Here is a 19534-nt window from a genome sequence, read left to right as displayed (position 1 = left end):
TAAAAAAAAAAAAAAAAAAAAAGTGAGACTTCTGTGGGTGGCTCTGTGCATGTGTGCATCGCTAGAGTAAGAAATAATTACATTTTGCTGTTGATATTTTTTTTTCTATTTAAGCTTCTACAGTCTTCTCAAACTTACTACAAAATTGAGGACTCTGGCAGAGGCTTGGCAGCTTAAAAAAAAAAAAAAAAGAAGAATTAATCATTAAAAAAAAAGGTTATATAACACTGTAATTTTAACAGGATAAAGCTGTGAGAGGTTTCTATGGTAACACCGCTGTCAGCAGTTGCCTTGCCCTGGCATCTGGATGTGTTTGGGGCTTATGAGGTGACTGCAGGCAATACTGAAAGATTAGATTAGAAAAAACATGAGTGATATGAAGTTTGGATATAACTCAGCATCCTTTTATTAACAAAGAAATATGCAACCATTGCAGCTGAAACTTGTAGAAATTTTGGGGTGACAGCTATGGGTATGTGAAGACAACTGGCTGGATCCTGAGTACTTGAGGTCACCCAATTTCTGATTATTAAAGCGGGGAGTCCAATCCACCATGCCTTCACATATGTTTGCATAACTTATCTTTCACCCTTTTGAAAAATCTGACCTAGCTGTGTTTGCAAAGCAGCCTCAAAATTTATTAGCAAAGTGGACTTCCATAATGGGGCTTTCATTTGCTTTTTCCTAAGCAGTGTCTTTAGACTGTGGCCACAGGGAGTCAAACCCGAACAGAAAAAACGCACTTCCAACTATTCCAAACCAGGCCTGAATTTTAGGGATTTTGACTGTTGACCATCTGTAGAAATGGACCTAGTGTTAGAGAGTAGTAATGTTAGTGTGAAAAGCACTATTTGGGGGGAGCACATTACCGTTCAGTGCATTCGATCCCTTGAACACCTAAGTGGGTGTCAGATTTGGAAAACCACTGACACATGTCTAATTTTTCAAATGTCAGACACCTGCTGCATGTACGACTGAATATGGACCTAGAGAAAGGTGATTCTGAAAAAAAAAAATATGAACTTTGTGACCCACTTCTTTTGAACAGCCCTTTTAAATGAGTTGCAGTCCAACATGAGTGGAAGAAGTGTTTTATAAAGTTTACCTTGAAACTCTGGTGAGTTGCAGGGGCAGCAGCAGGTTATAATGGGAACAGTTTGAGTCTTGGGTGGAAGAAATTTGAGCTTGCTGGAAAGTGCAAGGTCAAGTGTTGTGGGTTTTTGCTTACTAAAAAATTCTTCAAAGCTGGTGCTATAATGAGAGTACTGATAATAAAAGTAAATAAAATTGTCCTTAGTGCTTACAGTGTGATGAAGATGACATGTGTAAAAGGTTTTATTTATTGGTTTTTAACCTATAGCTACTTTTATTTCAGATTATATGTGACAGCAATAATCTTCTGCTTGCTATATACTATCCCATTTAGTTCCAGCCATTCATTTCATTGCATCCCATAGATGCCGTGCTTCCATTAAGCTTGATTAATACTAATTTCTCTGCAGCCATTGCCTCAGCATGAGTAAGGTGATGACCATATTTCTTCTTTATACAGGTCAGTGTCGAGGCAGGGGATAAGGAGACCACTGGAGTGGCTGAGAAAGAAAGCGAGGTACATATGAGCAGCCTCAAGAGCGTGGCTGTGCTTTAATATCTTCAAGAGAATTGTGACAAAAAATATAATTTACATTTGCATGTCATCAATATACAGGCCGATATGATGCAACTGTGACCTAGCTGCGGTGTTTATTCTTACACTGCACAGATATATCTGTATCTGCAGTATATATTCTAACACCAGAGCACCTCTCATTCAATGCAGGACCTGTCTTAGAAACTGCCTGTTGCAGCAGTATAGAATGATAAATATCTCAGGGCAGCAAACAAAGCAGCTCTATGGTAGGAGGTATAATACTGTTTCTATTGACATTTGGAAATACGTTGCATAAATTCCCAGTAGCCTTTACACTCTCTGTAAATGTGTTTGCCTAGCCTTTCTGCTAATGTCTTTATAAAAGAGAAAAAACTTCAATTAATCACTTATTTTTCCTAGCACAATATGCCCTGAACTAAAACAGATATTTGAAAATAATCATGTTAGGAGTTTGTTTGCTAAAACATAAATCCTGTGTCAGGTGAGATGCAGTTAAAATCACAGAGCAACTGAAGAGCTCAGTGACATACTTTAAGCTGTGCATATGTGGACTCAAATGATTGTATTTTGCTTGTATTTCTTCAGAGGTGATAAAATTACTTACCCTGAATCCTTCTATCCTAAAGTGAAATTGCAATGTGTTCAAATGCAGCACAAAAGGAATGGCTACGTATTAAATGCAGGGGTAGAAGTAGGGACCAAGAAAGAGATTGTAACTCCTAGTTATTAATCACGTAGGATTCGTATCTCAAGGTGCTGACAACCTCCTTTTTGTTGTTATCCATTTTGGTGCCACAATGGTTACAAAAGCATCATGAACTGGTCTCCATGCACTTTGGTTTCAGAATATGGTAAGTCTAGCTGTCCCAGCTTGGAATTTTTACCCTGCTGTAAAACAACATTAGCTGTGCTAGAATCGAGCATCTATCTGTAGCTCCAGGGTATCCCAGTGTCACTGGGAAGTGAGTTTGGGACTTGCTGGTGCTATATTTCTCACCAGCATTGCCACACCTGCATAGGAATCAGTGGAATTACACTAGCAAGAAAGTACAGGACAGGAGCAGTAGACGAAGCCCAGCTTGGTCTTGACACAGTGCAAGAGTGTTGCATCGCTTCTCTAGCATTGGCTTGTCGCTCCCACCAAGTCTGGTCCAAGAAGAAACATGCAAGAAATTCCCCACTATCCTGTGAGCATCAAGACTAAGCTTTGAAATCTTTCCCCTTTTTTCTAATACCACTTGTCCCTGTAAAGTTGAGGTCTCTCATCTGGAGAGTTTGACTCTGTGTCCTGTTTAAAATAACAGTATTACTCTATGCAGAAGAATCACAGAATCACAGAATTGTTGGAATTGAGGTTGGAAAAGACCCTGAAGATCATCCAGTCCAACCATGAACCTCACACTGCCTGTTCCCAACTCCACCAGTTCCCTCAGCGCTGGGTCAACCCAACTCTTCAACCCCTCCAGGGATGGGGACTCCACCACCTCCCTGGGCAGCCTATTCCAATGCCCAACAGCCCCTGCTGGAAAGAAATGCTTCCTAATATCTAGTCTAAACCTTCCCTGGCACAACTTGAGGCCGTTACCTCTTGTTCTAAAGAGCTGCCACAAGAGATCAAGCTACTTGTTAAGCTGATATCTGGCCTCCAGTGGAGGGTGGTCTTTTTGATACTATAACTTGCATAACGAATTCTTCAGTACTACTAAAAAAAGTCTTCCAAGACTTTGCAAGCAATTGATGTATTCCCTAAAGCATGATGATTAGTTCCTCTTGATGTTTTGTTAGCTAGCTTAGCCGCAATTATAACCAACTGTCATAAAAATTACCCAGTCCCTTTCTAAATCCAGCCTTGGGGTGAGACCTTCAGCTCAGGAAAACTGGCATAGCTCTGGGAGCTCCTCTGCCAGACCCCCAGCAGCAGGCTCAGTACCCCTCCTCCTCTCCCTGGGCTTGTTCTTGCTGCTGCCAAATCTGTGGCACTGTGATGAGCTGACAGCGATGTTAATGAGCGGAGAGGGCAACCCTGTGAATCGGCTGCATCCTGGGTGAAGCACCATTCAATTCTGCTGCAGCTAAACCTGTGGAGTGGTTCTTGTATCGCAGCCCTCATTATACTGGATGACCCTTTCTTTGTCCCCTATGCAGTTGGTATAATGGGACAACTGTCCAAATTGCAACAATACTGCTAGAGATGGCTAATTTGGAATATTATTAGACTGCCTAATATTATTGATGACCTGTGAAAAAATGAGATTTGTAGGATTGGTTTTCAATATGAAGTAAGGTAAGACAGGTAACTATATCTACATGTATATGGTTCACCATAGCTGGGTATGAATTCAGTGGGCTGAGTCTCCCACTTCTTATTTTCTTTTCTATACTAATCAAACCTATTTGAGGCTGATAGTGAGGTTCATGCTGTGCGAACTCACATGCATTTTTATAAAAGCTTTTTTTAATCATCTAGCTTGCATTGGTTTTGTACTCTAAGGCACAAGAACAAATGATTATGCAATTGTGAGCTGTGGTATACATTCAGTGACTCATGGCTACAGGCTGTGAGAGCGTCACCCTTTCACTGCGGGGCATTTGAGAGCTGATTCATGTAAATTAGTATTCTCCTCCTTAGTGAAATAAAATGGTCTATACAAATCCAATAAATAGAAAAGAACTGTTGATCCTAATCGCAACAGACAGCAAGATCAATTTCTGCAGCACGCTGTTAGAAGTGCATGGTATAAAATCAATCTGATATGCACTCTGTTCCCCCTCTTTCCTACTAGCTTCTTCCAGGGCTTTTTCACTCATCATTTATTTGAATATCTTCTTGGATCAAGGCGCTAAAATTGGTAATACTGTAAGTGGCAGGCTTGCATGCCTTACAAGTCACAGGAGAAGATGTCAACATCTGCCCATGTCTTTTGATGTTACTTCTTTTTACGATCGGGCATCCTTCGTCAGCAACGTACACAATTTAAACTAAAGCTACTCCCATGATTTCTGCAAAACCCTGTAGTATTTTCTGCCTTCAAGGACTCCAGAAGAATTTATCACATAAATTAATAGCAGCAAATAGGAGTAGTGCTGAATATTAGGTATTGCTAAAAAAACAATGCTTGAAGAGTGCCCATGAGCAATTGCAGGTAGTTCAGTTGAGTTTATGTAGCTGAGTTAGCCTTATCCATGGAGGAAGGATCAAATTTAGGAAACAAAGAGCATCAGGCTGTTAACTGGAGATCAGAGATATTTCTGCTAACTCCATCTTGACACTGGTACCAAGAAAATTTTTCTTTCTAGTTTTTCTTCAGTGTTTTTACTTTATTGTGGTTCTATCTGTCATAAAAAATTCCATGTTGAAGTTAATCGGCCTAACAGAATGAATTTTGTCATTTACCTTCCACCTCCAACCCTTAAGATGAATCCATTATGCTACCGTAAGCGTATACCAGTATGTACCAATCCAAATGTTACGGTGATACATAAATTACAACAGTCTCTGCTGGCTGAAGGATTCAGCATTGATCTATAGGCAGATACTTTTCTGTTCATCTTTCAAGAACTGGAACAAAACATGCATTAACTTTTCAGCATGGTCTGATCACAAATGGTTCAGACATAAGGAGACAGAATGGGCTTTTATGTATGTTTCTTTTTTTCATACTGACCTTGCTAGAGATCTTTATGGTTATATTTTTTAATGGTATCTGATTGAATCTGAAGATTTTTGATCTTTAACCAGCTGTAGAAGATATTTGCTTCTGCTGATACAGCCCAATTTGCAAGTCTGTGTATTAGAAAGGAACATGTAATTAAGGCAGTATTTTTGAAACCAGCCCAGGTCTAGAGGTAGGTGATAGTAGCTGGAGAAGACTTGGAACCTCTTCCCAAGAGCAGACTCCACTTGCAGGGTCCTGTGGACCCCTGGACAGCTTGCAAGCTCCTTTTCCTCAGCAGAAACCTGTGGTGAAGTTCTTCCACAGTACACTGTGAAGGCAAGAGAAGGTAAATATACTAGAGCCTTGGCAAACTGTTACTCCACTAGTAACACCTGAGGACTCTGCTGAGTGGTGCCTAGTGAGGTGCCTCTCCCACCAGTTAATCAGCTTCCCTGCACAAGGTTACCCCCAGCACCACTCTCCCCCACAAATCGGGAAGAACCCCAATGAAACCAAGGCTGTGGGTTGGCATCACCCAGGGAGATCGCAGAGCAGAGGCTGGTCCATAGTCTCTCCAGCAGATATCCAGAACTCAAACCCTGAAAGGTCCCTCCCTCCTGTTGTTTGTAGGTGGTACCTGTCACCGAGGGGGCTGCAGCAGCAGAAGATGGTGTGGCTGTGGCAGCAGGAGCTGGTGATGGTGCTGCCACCACCGAGCAGGAGGGTGTTGCTGAAGGTGACAAACCTCAGGGAGAAGAAAAGGAGGCTGATGTGTCTCAGGTAATTAATGTCAGTGCATGGGAGAGTGTGTTAGGGGAACTGGGACAGATTCAGCAGCCTGAGAGGCACAGCTGCTGCAGCTCTGTGTGCCCAGGTCCACCCAGAAGCAAGGCTGAGGCTCTCCTGGGAGGTTCCCATGCAGGGTGTCCCTTCTGCTGTGTCCTTAACTTGGCCTGTACCTGCCTTTGTGCTCCTGTGCTCCCCTGGGCTTGTGGAAAGGGACTTGGGCTGATGATTCCTGTGATGGGCCTAGGAGCAGCATGGGCAGGGTATTGTTTGAGCTCCCCCTTCTGCTGTTGTCTCTTGGTGCTCCTCTGTGGAGACGAGCTTTGTCATGTAACATAACCAGGCTTTCTGGAGGTATAGGCAGAGAAAATAATGGATTTTTCTTGTCTCCTGGCACCATATCTGTCCTGGTTTCAGCTAGGATAGAGTTAATTTTTCTTCTTAGTAGCTAGAATAGTGTTGTAGTTTGGATTCAGAGTGGGATTTGGTATGAGAATGCTGATAATACACAGATGTTTTCAGCTGTTGCTAAGAGATAAGGTCTCTCCAACTGCCCATGTCCTGCCTGTGCGCAGGTGTACAAGAAGCTGGGAGGGAGCAGAGCCAGAACACTGGACCCAAATTAGCCAGTGGAATATTCCATATCATGTCACGTCATGCTCAGCATGGAAGGAGGGGCAACCGGGAAGGGGAGGGTTCTCTCTCGCATCCAGGACCGTGACTGTGGAATCTTGGTATTTCGGGATCGCTAGCCAGGAACAATCTGGGTATCAGTCAGCAGGTGGTGAGCAGTTGCATTGTGCATTACCCATTTGTATTTTCTGTCATTGTTTTATTTTGTTACAATTATTAGACTGTTTTTATCTCAACCTACAAGTCTCCCTTTAACCCTCCAATTCTTTCCCCCAGGGAGGGGGGAGGGTGAATGAGTGGCCACCGGCCGTGTTCAAACCACGACAATGTCCTATCAATAGCATTACTTTGTTTTATGAAAACCACAGTGGTCAAGTGTGTATCTGCATCTGGCCTGCTGCCTTTTCTTCTGCAACCTCTGAGGAGCTGGGGAACAGCTACTTGAGCAGACCCTGAAGCTGGGCAGACAGTTGCCAACTCCTGCCATCGCACATTGTATTTCTTCTGTGCGCCAGAACAGGGTGATCTGGCAGAGGGTCGGTGAACATGTTCTCTTCAGGTTGGATGCTCCAACAAGTTTCATAAAATGATTTTTGCCATAGGCTTGGTTATTAGTCAGATACTATCTACTTAGCCTTTTTGCTTTCTCTCCCAGTTACATCGCTGTAAGTCAGAAGAAATACTCTCAATCAGTCAAAGAAACAGGTCATGTTTCCTTCTTTCATCACATTTGTATTACTATTATCCTGCTTATTTGAATTCCCAAAGAAATAGAGGATAGTGACTCTTGGAACTTGTGGCTTTACCCAGATTCACACAAAGTTAAGATCAGGATGGAGGGGAAAAGTCTGTTAATTTCCATGCACATTGAAAATGAAAGCCAAATTAAGTGTAGAGCATTTTTATTATTATCATGCAATGATTTGTGATAATATAGAAAGTGGATTTTGGAGGACTAAAGAGACCAGTGAAAACAGGGAAGGGATTACTCCTTTACGTTGTTGCACAAGTACTGTTTTATGTTTGAAATAAAGTACTAAATATTCTTGCGGTGCTTTTGTGATTTTTTTCCCCCCCCCCCCCCAGGAAAAGGTCAGCAGCATCCCTTCAGTAGTAATAGAGCCAGCATCAAACAATGAGGGGGAGGGAGAAGAACACGAAGTCGTCGTGAATGAGTCCAAAGATGGCACAGCGGAGATGGGCACTCAGGGCACTGAAACTTCTCCGAGTGAAACTTCTCAAGTTGGAAATGAGCAGAAACCCACTGAAGAAATCCAGGCTGCACCTTCTCAAGATCAGCCAGTTCTAGCAGGAGACACAGCTTCTGCGATGCCACCTGGCTTTCTCTTTAAGGTCTGCTTCTTCATTCTTCTTTTAGACATCCCTCCAGATCTAGCTTCTATGGATGTGTCTGTCTGCACAGGTAGTGTGGTAATTTTTTGAGGCCATAGGATAACTTAGTTTAACAGCCAAACAAAGGCACACACAAATACACACAAGCACAACTTTAACATTGGGTTGTTGCTTCACACATGAAGTCTGAGAAGGTGGATTTTATGCACACCATTGTCACTGTGCATATCCTTACGTGGCTGTAAGATTTACTGACATACAAGAACCCTTTCATCTCACCAGATTACTACTGAAAATTAATATATTGAGTAAAACTGCACTGCCAGAGTTATTCAGCAATATTGTGTGGTATATGCTAGCAATATATCAGATACACCAACAATATATTTGGTCTTTAAGGTCCCTTCCAACCCAAACCATTTTGTGATTCTATGAATATTTAAAAATAGCATTTTTCTGGCCTGAATTATCTATAGTGGAAGTTCTGGTTCTATTGAAGCCCATGGGACTTCTACAATTCATGGTAATGAAGCCAAAATGTCATTCTGTGACTTTAGTAATACTATAGTTATAAACTGTTAGGGTTATCAAACAGAAAAGCTTAATGAAGCGTAAGAGAAATTCTTTCCTTGGCTGGCAACACCCCTAGGGCTTCCTGGTTCACAAGGTACTTTGATAATGCTTCTCACTTCAGAATCACTGAGCAGCAGAAAAGCTCCTTGAGGGTTGATGAACTTTACATGCTTCCTATTATAATTTGCATAGTTCAGACTAATTAGTCCCATAGCATTCCATAAGTATGCCATTCTTCTTGGTCTATTTTCATTGCTCAATATTTTCAGCAAACTTTGAGAATAACATCTAGGTGAGGATGAACAGTATCATGCAACTCTGACTCAGACATGCTGATACAGTTAATCTTTTGTTTTTCTTCACACTCTCTTGGGTCACACATAAATAAGGAGAAGCAGAATATATGCCCCCCATCTGGTTCGTGATGCCATTTTCTTTCATTATTGCAGAGTTACCATGGAACTGGCTGTGCTCTGAGAAATTAGAATAGCATATCTCTTAAGGAGGTAGAACCATTTAGTTAGAATGGTCAGTTCTCAGTCTGATCCTGCCAATGTTTTAATAATCTACCCTTTGAAAGACAGATATTTTTGGCATATCCATCTGCCAGTAAATGGGAGCTCTTTCCAGGGCAGGCACTAAGTAGGGTTCCCATTGTTCATCTCTTTGATCACCTGTTGAGATGGGTCCTGTATGTCCCACTTAGATTTCTCTGGATGTTACAGCAAGAATAATATCCAGTGGCCACAACAAGAGAGTGGGAAAGAGTCTGAAATATCACTTCCTGGGAGTCGTTCCCAATTTTATTTGCAAAATCTTGCCACCCTTCTCTCAGATCTAGTTATGGTAGTCAGGAATGAAACCAAGTTCCTAACACAGAAGGAATAAGGGTGGCAGGACTTGTCCAAGAAGCACTTACGAGGTGTTGCAGTATCATCTGTCCTTGAGATGCAGTAACCTTGGGAAAGGATCTTAGGCTTCCTTCAGTAGTCTGAGGAAGACTTAAGCTGTCCCTGCTTCCAAGGATATGAACAGAAAAATTTGACATGAATCAATGTCAAAATTAACAATTTGAATGTACCTGTCTATAGCCATATGTTTGCATAAAGAAGGCACATCATTCTCCTTTTTTGCAATAAAGATTTAACAGATAATTTTGTGGAGAAAATGTCTCCATTTAGATCATGTCTGTATGTTTGGTGTTATTTTCTTCAGGTTGAAGTTCTACACGATTTCGAGGCAGCTAACAGTGATGAGCTTAATTTAAAACGAGGAGATATTGTACTAGTAATTCCTTCTGAGACCACAGCTGATCAGGTAAAAACATGTCGTTCTTTCTTTAGTTGACATTTTTCTTTGTCTCAACTTTTTTCTCACAGATTATAGTTAATGGGAATGTGGATTCAAAATGACATTACTGTTAGAAAACACAAAGACTTTAATTTTGTCTTTGAACTTGTTTTCATTTGTTACTAAATGGCACAGTTGGCTACAGCTAAAGTCCCAGATATATGCTACTAGCAGGATCTGACGTCAACATATTTTCTAGGACTTTTGTGTTATGCTACTCTGTAGTGGATTTTATACAGGCACACAGGCACACAAGGACTTGATACAGAAGATGACTTGCAAATTGTGCATTATGCTGTTATCTATCATCTTGTCTTAACATTGCAGTAGAATTAATTACATGGTCCCTACATGTTCAGAGTTTTTATGTGTGGATTTGGAGAAATAATACAAATTCACCCACAGAGAGCACTGAGACTGCACACCAATTGTGCTGTCCTACACACAATGGATGGAGGCGCTGCCATGTGTGCCGCACACCTCTAAAGCTAACTCTGCTCTCTGGAAGCTGAACCTGAGTTAAACAGAAGTTTAATTTTATTTAAGACATTTAATTTTGTTTCAACAGTGCATTTCAAGTGAATTTTTAAACAGTTTTATCCCATGTGTTAAACTGAAGTGCGCTGAAGTGAATTGATTTTTGGCCACTGCTTTAAAAGAGAAGACTGCACTGCACACTGTTAGCACCAACACTGCTGTTAGTGCCAGTAGTGTTGGTGAAAAGCCTCCCATTGATCTGGGGCTTGAGACGTGGGGGACTGCATCCTGCCTGGGCAGGTAGCTAAGAGCACTGCTCCGAATGAAGGATATTTCTTAAAATAGATCTAAATACAGCCTAAGCACATATGAGTGCTGGGCACTGTGTATGAAATTGTTTCAGTGGCTGATGCTGTCCAAAGGTAGGTGTTCACCAGTGTTCATCGTTTTAGCTGAACTTTCATTTAATACAAGAAATTGGGGGGTTGTGTTTGGGTTGGTTTTTTTTTTTTTAATTTCAGAGTAAAACATTTTTCTTTCAGCAGGGCACTTTGCTCTTTTTATAGGGATAGATTCTGTTTTCGTTACTCAAATTATGCTACCTCTTACCTCATGGGCAGTTCAGCTGCTTTCATTATCAGCATTTGAGAATAGGACACTGCTGTAAGGACAGCAAAATCCGCTCTGTCTTCAGTCTGTTTTTCTTAGGAATGTGTTAAATGTGCTTAATCTTTACTTGGCAAACCCATGAAGTATACTCTTCTGGTGTGCATCGAAATTCCATTAGCATTAATTGCAGTAAATTGTGTGCAATGATGGAGAAAATAAACCTTTATGTATTCATGTTTCTGAAACTATTCTGGTCATATCTTTATCACTTGGTACATATTTGCCCTTCATGTTTAACATCACGATAAAGATTAATCTTTTTGTCTTTTCCCTTTGTTGATTTATATAGAGTCTTTTTATCTTTGTTATTCTTTATTCTCCTTCAAAATTGACCTGTCTAAAACCATAATTCTAATATTGCTGGTAACATCAGCCTGTGTTCCCCATTCAAAGCAAACCAGTCCCACACAGTGGCTTCAATTTTTCCATTAGTCTTTAGATGAAGTTGTTATCAAGTAAAACTGTTCATTTCTTCGTACAATCTATACTGCCAGGTGCTAGAAAGCCGCAGTTCCTCTCCCCTGTATCCCAGATATTCCAAATACTTCAAAAACATGTCCCCAGTTACATGTACCTAGGCAATGCTATACATAATCTGTGTCTGCTTTAACGATGCTTATTTTGGGGGGAGAGAGCCAGTACATCCCCGCATGCAGCCACTGAGCAATCATTACGTGGTGGTGTCTGTGAAGATCTGTTTGAGCTGCTCTATCTCCTTGTGGACTCTTTGTGCAATACTAATAAGGCAGCATTAGAAATTCCGTTTGTCATGGCTTTGCTCTGGCTCCTGCTCTTAAAAGGAACGAAGCACAGAGTTACTGAGTTAGTGAGATGAGAAAAGGTTGATCATTTTCAAAAATACTCAATTGAATTTATTCCAGGTAGAATTGATCACACTTAAGAAAATCCAGCACTTTCCAATAAGAAATCTCTCTTTTGATTGCTTGAACTGCTGGTGATTTGTTTGAAGGTTTGCATGTCAAGTTCTGTTTTAGGTTTCTAGTAGCTTTTTGAAAAATAATTGCATATTAACTAAGTTGGAGTTTCCAGAGATAGTAACTCCATAGATTGCAAGAACTGTTATTCCTTCTGACTGCCAATACATGAACAAGAGACAAACAACTCTCAGGGAAAAAAAAAAAAAAAAACAGATTGAAAACTACTTTTTTCCCCAACTACAATATCATGTAATGTTTCTGATCCACTGCTGTGCTCTTACTGCACAAGTGTGCCAGTATTATTGTGGCAACTTTGCAAAAAGTCTCAATGGAGATTTGCACAAATGTAGATCTGGTGTAATACTGGATGACCTGGAAGACTGATTATCCAGTTTTGAGTTCAGCCAGGGGTTAGATGGGCTAAAGCCTCCACAATATGCTCACAGTCACTCGGTCTCACACAACTGTGGTCCGGCAGAACAGAGAAAATGGTCTCTGCAAAATCAGAGGCTGCTTTTTAACCAAAGCACCAAATCTTTTAGCCGTGTGACTCTGAAATATCTTCAGGTCTGAAGCTTACAGGAAGGAAGTGAGGAGAGCTGAAGTTTAAGAGACTCTGTCTTTTTCCTTGCAGGAGGCTGGCTGGTTGACAGGCATTAAAGAATCCGAGTGGCTTCAGTACAGAGATGCAAACAGTTATAAAGGACTTTTCCCAGAGAACTTCACACGCCATCTGGAGTAGTTCTCCGCTCAGGCAGACGAACGTGATACAAAGATCAGTCAGTAGGTTTTTAACCTCTTTGAAACACAGGAGCCCACCTTTTTGTAGTTTAAACTGTTAATGGTTTACAGACTGATGCCAGACAAAGCTTGTTGAAACATATCAAAATGAGCATGAATGCAAACAGTTAAGCTAGCAATCTCTGAAGCAGTACATGAAAAAAAAAAAAATCAAATAAAAAAGAAATGTCCTTATTTGTTCACACGTATGTGGCAACGGGTTTGTTTGTGCTTTGTCAGAGCTATGGTGATCCTGTATTGGTCCTTTCCCATGAAATCTGAAATTAGCCTCCTCAATACCAAAACCTTAACTTCTCTGCACTAAGTGTATTGTATTGAGTTGCACTGCAGAAGATTTAGTTATCCTGTAGTAATGAGGTCAAACTATTATGAGTTTCATGTGTTTAAAAAAGATAATTAACTGCTGCAACGTTTTTCAATGTTATTTTTGGACATGCGTAATATATATACACAGAAGAACTTAAATGTGTATATATAAGTGCATATGGATATATATGCATTTTCATGACTTCATCGTAGCTCTTTGACTGTGTAGTATCATCAGTACATGCATTGCTCTTTCACTGTCTGGCATTACAGGAAACAGTTTTGCTCCAAAGCAAAACTAGCTGCTCCATTGCCAAAACATGATACAGTATCTGTGTTTGTAATGTGAAATTTTCATTCTGAGATGATGAAAAACATCATGTTCAAAGCTGCTAAACCTTTGAGAAGGCATGGCTCAGTCTCCTCCTTCAGCTGCAGTAGTTACAATGAGATAACCTGGAGGGGGAGCTGTTATGATGCTAATCTATACTTTTTTATTTAATTGGCTGAATAAATTTAAAAAAAGAAACAGAACTAATCTCTGAGAAAAAATAAAAACAATATATTTTCACTATATGTATTTATGCAGCATATCTTCACAGATCCTTTTAAAATAAGATATATAATGTATCCTGTATCAAAAAGTCATCTGTAACTTATGTTTTCCAGTGCTGTGTCATTAAAAATAAACCTTTGATCCAAAGAAGCTGTTTCATCTGTGGTGCTTTTGAAGTTTTCCAACACCGAAGTTCATATATTTTATATGTTGTATTAGAGAATCCAAGCTTAATTTAATACCTTTTTTTCCTCCAAAGAAACACAGCATAACAGGTGCACCATCTAAATTCTTGCTCTCATCCCTAGTCATGACCAGAACTCCAGAAGGTCTGAACCCCAGCTCAGCAATCTCCTAGATGCTCCTCCTATTCCAGACTCTGACCGCCAACTAATATCTGTCCACAAGCACCAAGGGAACTTGTCTGTGCTTGACCATCACAGCTGAAGATTGCTAATTCTTAGTAATTTTTCACTTGTCCATTTATTTGTGTGGAAAGAAAGTTCTTCATGAATCTGCTCTATTGTGTTTCTGATGCATGGAAGAGGCAAATATTTAGGAGCATCTGTAATTTCCTAGCAGTTCAGTTATTTTTCATGATATTTTGGTTGGGGGCTTGTTTTGTGTACAAACAGCATCTCTTTCCACTCTATTTCTAATTTGTCGGATTTCAGTTGAAGAAACAGATTTTTTTGTTGCTCTGGAAGAGAAGGAAAGTTGGCTTCTCTCTTTTTCAGGAGCAAGTCTAATGATAGCTGTGTTTTGTCAAGAAGCTGAATGGCTCAACTGCAATAGCTGTGGTTTTGACTTTGAAATGTCATAATGAACAATTGGAGTCTAAGGAGGTTGCAGGAAAGCTCTTTAGTTTTCTTGTTCATTCCTTTAACAGGCTTGGTGGTCAGCAGTGATCCAGAGCCAAGAATCTCACCAGAGAAACAACTTTCTTTTTGTTTTGATGTGTTACAATAAATTCCAGACTCCAGTGCGCTGCTTTGAGGTGGTCACAATAACCTATTACACCTCATTTATGGTGAGACTCTGATGACCTTCAGGCCAGTTCCCTGCTTCACTACATCTGAACGCTCGCATTTCAGCAACAGCTGCTCTACAGATCACTGCAAGAGAGCAGCACTGGATGATGGAGCCTCAGTGTGGATGCCATGTTGCCAGTTCTTTGTCTGGGGCCTGCAGTCAAGCGAGACCGTCGTGCATGACAGCTCTAACCCTAAGGAAGCAGGGGACACTGTGATCAGCCCAAAGCATTTCTTTACCCAGTGCTGATTGTGTGCAGTTGCCATTATGCCCTCTTGATGCTAGAAGTACCCGAGTCAAAGGCAACACCCTTGACCTTGACTCTTCTAATGCCCTTGGTACAGATCGATGTGCCAAATCCATTGGTAAGGGGTTTGCATCATACCTGAGGTTGTATATAGATAGAAAGGTCTCTCGTCTACAGCAAAGAGCTGTCATTGTTTCTTCTGACATGCTCTTCAGAAATACTTCTTGATTCTTCATTTCTTAATTCCACCTCAGTATAAAGAAAAATATAATTTCAAAACCCATCAAATGTTCCCATCTCACTACAAGGACTGTTATTATTTGCTGGCAACAAGAAGATGTACTGATAATGTCCCAAAAGCCATGCTATTGAACATGGTGCATGTGTCATTTAAGTGCTGCAGGTTACTGTGGATATGACATACCATTCTGACATTAAATACATCTGCCTATCTCACACATGTACCACAGAGCCGCAAAGCAAAGATGTCTTACAGGAAGGATGAGAAGAATTATTAATGTTATATCTTTAAAATTCCTTGCAAAATTCCATATACCAAGGTGATAGATGTTAAAAGAAGGGCATTGATAAGATAGCCAGAATGATAATTTTCTTAATTTTTCCCTTCTAACAGAAGGAGTTCATGAATAGAAATGTATTTATAATTTTGGGTTAATACCTGTTTCTCGTATTGGATTTCTTAGTTTCATTAGACAATGAGACTTACCTCTCAGACACTTTTATGTCTGCAGCTCCTGAGATGAATAGTGAAATTAAATTTATTTATCTGTGATCTGTAGAAACTTATTCTAGGGCAAGCAAGAGAAATTCTTTCCAGTATATACTGCTGTTTGGTACCCCTGATAACCTCCCCCCTGGAGTTATATTAGCCCAGAATTACTTATTTCTTTTCTTGGATTTTTCTGATTAACACACCACATTGGACTTGGCGAATTACCAAATTTCATGCTTTCAGAGTGACTGTAAAACAATAACCCATTGTATCTTGGTTTCTCTAAAGACTTATTTTTGCCTAAGACAGCACACATTACTAACCTTGTACAGCAGCTATAATTTCTAATTCTACATAAGATAAACCCTTCAAAAGATTTAGGGACTCAATCTCCTGATCTCGCAGGCTGATTATGCATGGTGTGGCCTTGGAAGTAAGACAAAATAACTGAAGATGGAGAAACATCTTGTGGGGGTGAATGAATAAATTGTGTATTTGCAGCTCATCTCTCTGGTTTACTACCTTCCATGAATAATGAAAAATGAATAAGCTGAATGACGCTTCTGTCCCTTTTCTCCTCCTCCTCCTCTCCCCACCTCTTCTAGACCTCACATCTGGGTGCATCTGTCCCTGCCTTATGAAGATGGAGGGGAGGCTGGGGGGTTTGGTCCTACTCAGATTGTGTGGCATTTGATTCCGGGATGCTCTGGTTACTGATGCCTTAATGCCAGAAGGATGTGAAGTAAATCATAGTCTCATCAAAGTGCACGCTTAATGAAAATTTCTTAGTGTCTTGCAGACATGGGGGAAAAAGGGCATTGAAAGAAAGTCACCGTGATGGGGAGGTTAAAGGGATAGAGTTGGGAAAGAGCAGCCACTGGTTGTAGGAACAGTTTACAAGGCTGTCCCGTCCTCTGCACCCATGTGTAGGCAGAGCAGCTGCAGTAGCCAGAAGTACAACAGTAGCCTCCAAAACACCACAGTTTGCTGCTAAGGACAAAATCAAGATTTTACTGTTAGTTTTTAAAATAGATTTTAAAGATTTGTCTTTTTGTATTTAAAACACTACTGTGGCAGTTGATGAAACACACTCCCTGCTAAGCCAGTCCCCAGGTACAGAAAGCAGTTAGTTCAATGAATTAAGCAGGGTCATCATTTCTGAAAGCAGCGCAGAAGAGCACAGAAGTGGGTTTGGTTTTTTTTTTTTCCAGCTGGCTGTGATCAGCAGTGTCACTGCTAGCTCTGATGTGCTCTCTGGTGGCGAGGCGTTCACTGCAGATGAGGGGACTGCAATGGACTTGGTGCAAGCAAGCCAGTGACGAGACAGCCACCTTGCTTCTGTATTAAACCCCAATTCTTTCTGGAGTAAAAAAAATCCGTTTAATTAGGAAGAGAAATTTTAGGAGATGGCATGTCCAGGTTCAGAATTAGAGAATATGAAGTGGGCTATGGTTTTGGACTCGGATCTCACTAAATGTGTGGTGAGACGGTTACTTCTCAAAGATTTCCTCTCTTAGGTCTCCATCCACGTGATTTCAGCTCCGATGCTATCTCTGTGTGCACTGTGTCCCTGGCAGCATTTCAAGTCCATCTGTATTTCTCTTGCACGGATGTCTTCACTCTGACCTGTTTAATCAGCACAGAAGCATCGTAAGGGGGAAGACTGCGGCGCTTCCCAAATGACAACTCCTATAACCAACAGAAAGACCTCTTAATTAACATTAATTTGGCAAAGCTGAAATCATCTCGAAGGAATTTTGCTGTGTATTTAGATAGCAGCTAAGGGAAACTTCAGTGAAAGAAATTACCCAGGCAGTAGTAAAAGTACCACCCTGTGTGTAGGCAGGATTTCTGTCCAGCCGCAGGTGCTAGATGCAATGCAGAGAACAACAAAAGAGCATGTAGCCACCAGAAATAGTCTTCAGGAGTCAGTGAGACCCATGTCTGCTGAAGAGGGTCAACAAATGCAAAAGTCCTGTTAGTCCTCAACCTGGTTTCAGAGGAGAAAACAGGCTGGAGTCTATTTTGGTGCTATCTGAGCACAGGCTTTGGTGCAAGCCACGCCAACATCAGGTCACTAAGAGTGCCTTTATATTTGCCTAGACAGACTGCTTGTAGCACAAGGTATAACGACCAAAACACTGGAAAGGTAAGTAGTGATATACCTAAATTATTATATTTCCAAGGTACATGCTACAAAGGAGAAGGTGAACGTATCCAGGCTTCCTAGACTTCATTTATTTCAGGTAATTATTCATAAGAAGGCCAAATTCTCTATATGAGTTTTTTAAATTTAAACACATTGCGCTGCAATGGAAGGAATAATCTGTCTGTGTGTCAGTGATTGAAAAAAAAAAACAACCATCATGTAATCTTGTGGAATAAGCTGTGTGGGTTAAGACGAGATCACCAAATGAGAAGGTCATACAAAATTCTCTCTCTCAGTGGCTAAAATCTGAAAGATCCCATATCTGGCATGGTGCTGTGACTCCCAAGGTTTTGTAGATATACAAATGAAAGTGGGAATTGTCCATAGTGACTGACAGGGATTCAGAACACTGTATTTTAAACCTGTAAGATGTTTTACAGGAGAGGTTGTATAAATGCTGAGGATCTTTGGGTATCTCCTGGCCCAAGAAAGAACATCACACTCCTGTCCACTTTAAAAGTACTCATGAATATAAAAATGACCGATGCACACCTGTTTTGCTTAAAAAATTCCGAGTATTGTAAGAATTCTCAGCATCCATCCATGCCTGTGGATGCTATATAGCATCTGCACAGCTGCTCAAAAAGGGCTTCTGAGGGTTTTACTCCTTCATACCCAGCAGAGGGTGATAGATACTAGAATTTGAAGTCAGCTGTTGCTTGGATCAGTCTTCAGCTGCGAGTTTCATTAATACCTCTCATTATCTGAAGTTGGCTCATACTTGCAGACACACAGGGCAAATTCCATGCAATAATGGCAGCAAAACCAGTTTTATGTATGCAGTAACTGGCTACTTCACCCTGCAGGAAAAGACAGAAAAATATATTACCGAGCTGCACTGTAAATCATTGCGACAACATATCCTTGCATCTCATACATGCTAAAACTCATGCTGTGTTACAAACATGGTAAATCAGCACCAAGTAGCAAGTTACTCAGCTGGTTCAATTCAAAGAGGCAATGTTGGTTTAAGAGATAAAAATAATATGCTACCTCTGCTTAAAATAATTTTATATTCTACCAGTGCTTTAATAGCTAAATTAATAACTATGGGGAAAAAAAATAAAACAAAAATTGTCTTCATTTTCTAGCTCCTTCGCACTACTTTGACCTTGTAAAGCCAGTTTCCCTCGTAATTTTCTTACATGTCTCCTCCTGTCTCTGTCTCTCTCTGTTTACCCTGCCCATAGTTTGTCCTGGTTTCACTGGGGTGAATGAAAACTGTTCGACTTGTGGTTCTGGGGCATTAGTGCTGCGGTATTTGACTTTCTAACAAAACAGCACTGATAAATTAATGGTCATAGTTTTTTAATGTTGGAGCGCTCAAAACCAGCAAGCCAGTCAGTCCTCAGCTGCCTGACACTGGCTCTTGAAGCTATAAAAATACCAAATCACCTCTCCCATAAATGGAGTCCTCGAAACAGTAGAGCAGATAGAGACAACTTGTAGGGATAACACCAGTAATAAAATATTCCACCATTTTTCTATACTGCCTGCTCGATTTAGGTCTGCAAAATCGCATACAAATTCATAGTATTCCTACCCTTTGTTTTTGCCCTTTTCT

At 40.6% G+C, this 19534-nt stretch overlaps 1 protein-coding gene across 10 annotated transcripts in view; it reads left to right on the top strand.

Moving 5' to 3' along the window:
- The window catches only part of AMPH (amphiphysin), a 65638-nt gene extending 51742 nt beyond the window's left edge, over positions 1 to 13896 (top strand). For 4 of the 10 annotated variants that reach the window (XM_026843799.1, XM_026843795.1, XM_026843792.1 and 1 more), the window contains 4 exons: positions 5938 to 6087; positions 7813 to 8079; positions 9868 to 9969; positions 12721 to 13896. In XM_026843799.1, the coding sequence (XP_026699600.1) occupies positions 5938 to 6087; positions 7813 to 8079; positions 9868 to 9969; positions 12721 to 12828 (627 nt within the window). In that variant the 3' untranslated portion in view covers positions 12829 to 13896. Of the gene's footprint in view, positions 1 to 1552; positions 1610 to 5937; positions 6088 to 7812; positions 8080 to 9867; positions 9970 to 12720 lie in introns of all 10 variants that reach the window. The other 6 variants (XM_026843801.1, XM_026843797.1, XM_026843794.1 and 3 more) reach the window with 2 other exon arrangements.
- Positions 13897 to 19534: the final 5638 nt, after the last annotated feature.

Source organism: Athene cunicularia (assembly GCF_003259725.1).
Source record: "Athene cunicularia isolate RWA chromosome 2 unlocalized genomic scaffold, athCun1 chr2_part2, whole genome shotgun sequence".
NCBI lineage: Eukaryota > Metazoa > Chordata > Aves > Strigiformes > Strigidae > Athene > Athene cunicularia.
Note: the sequence above shows the minus strand (reverse complement) of the source record. Positions and strands in the feature narration are given on the sequence as shown.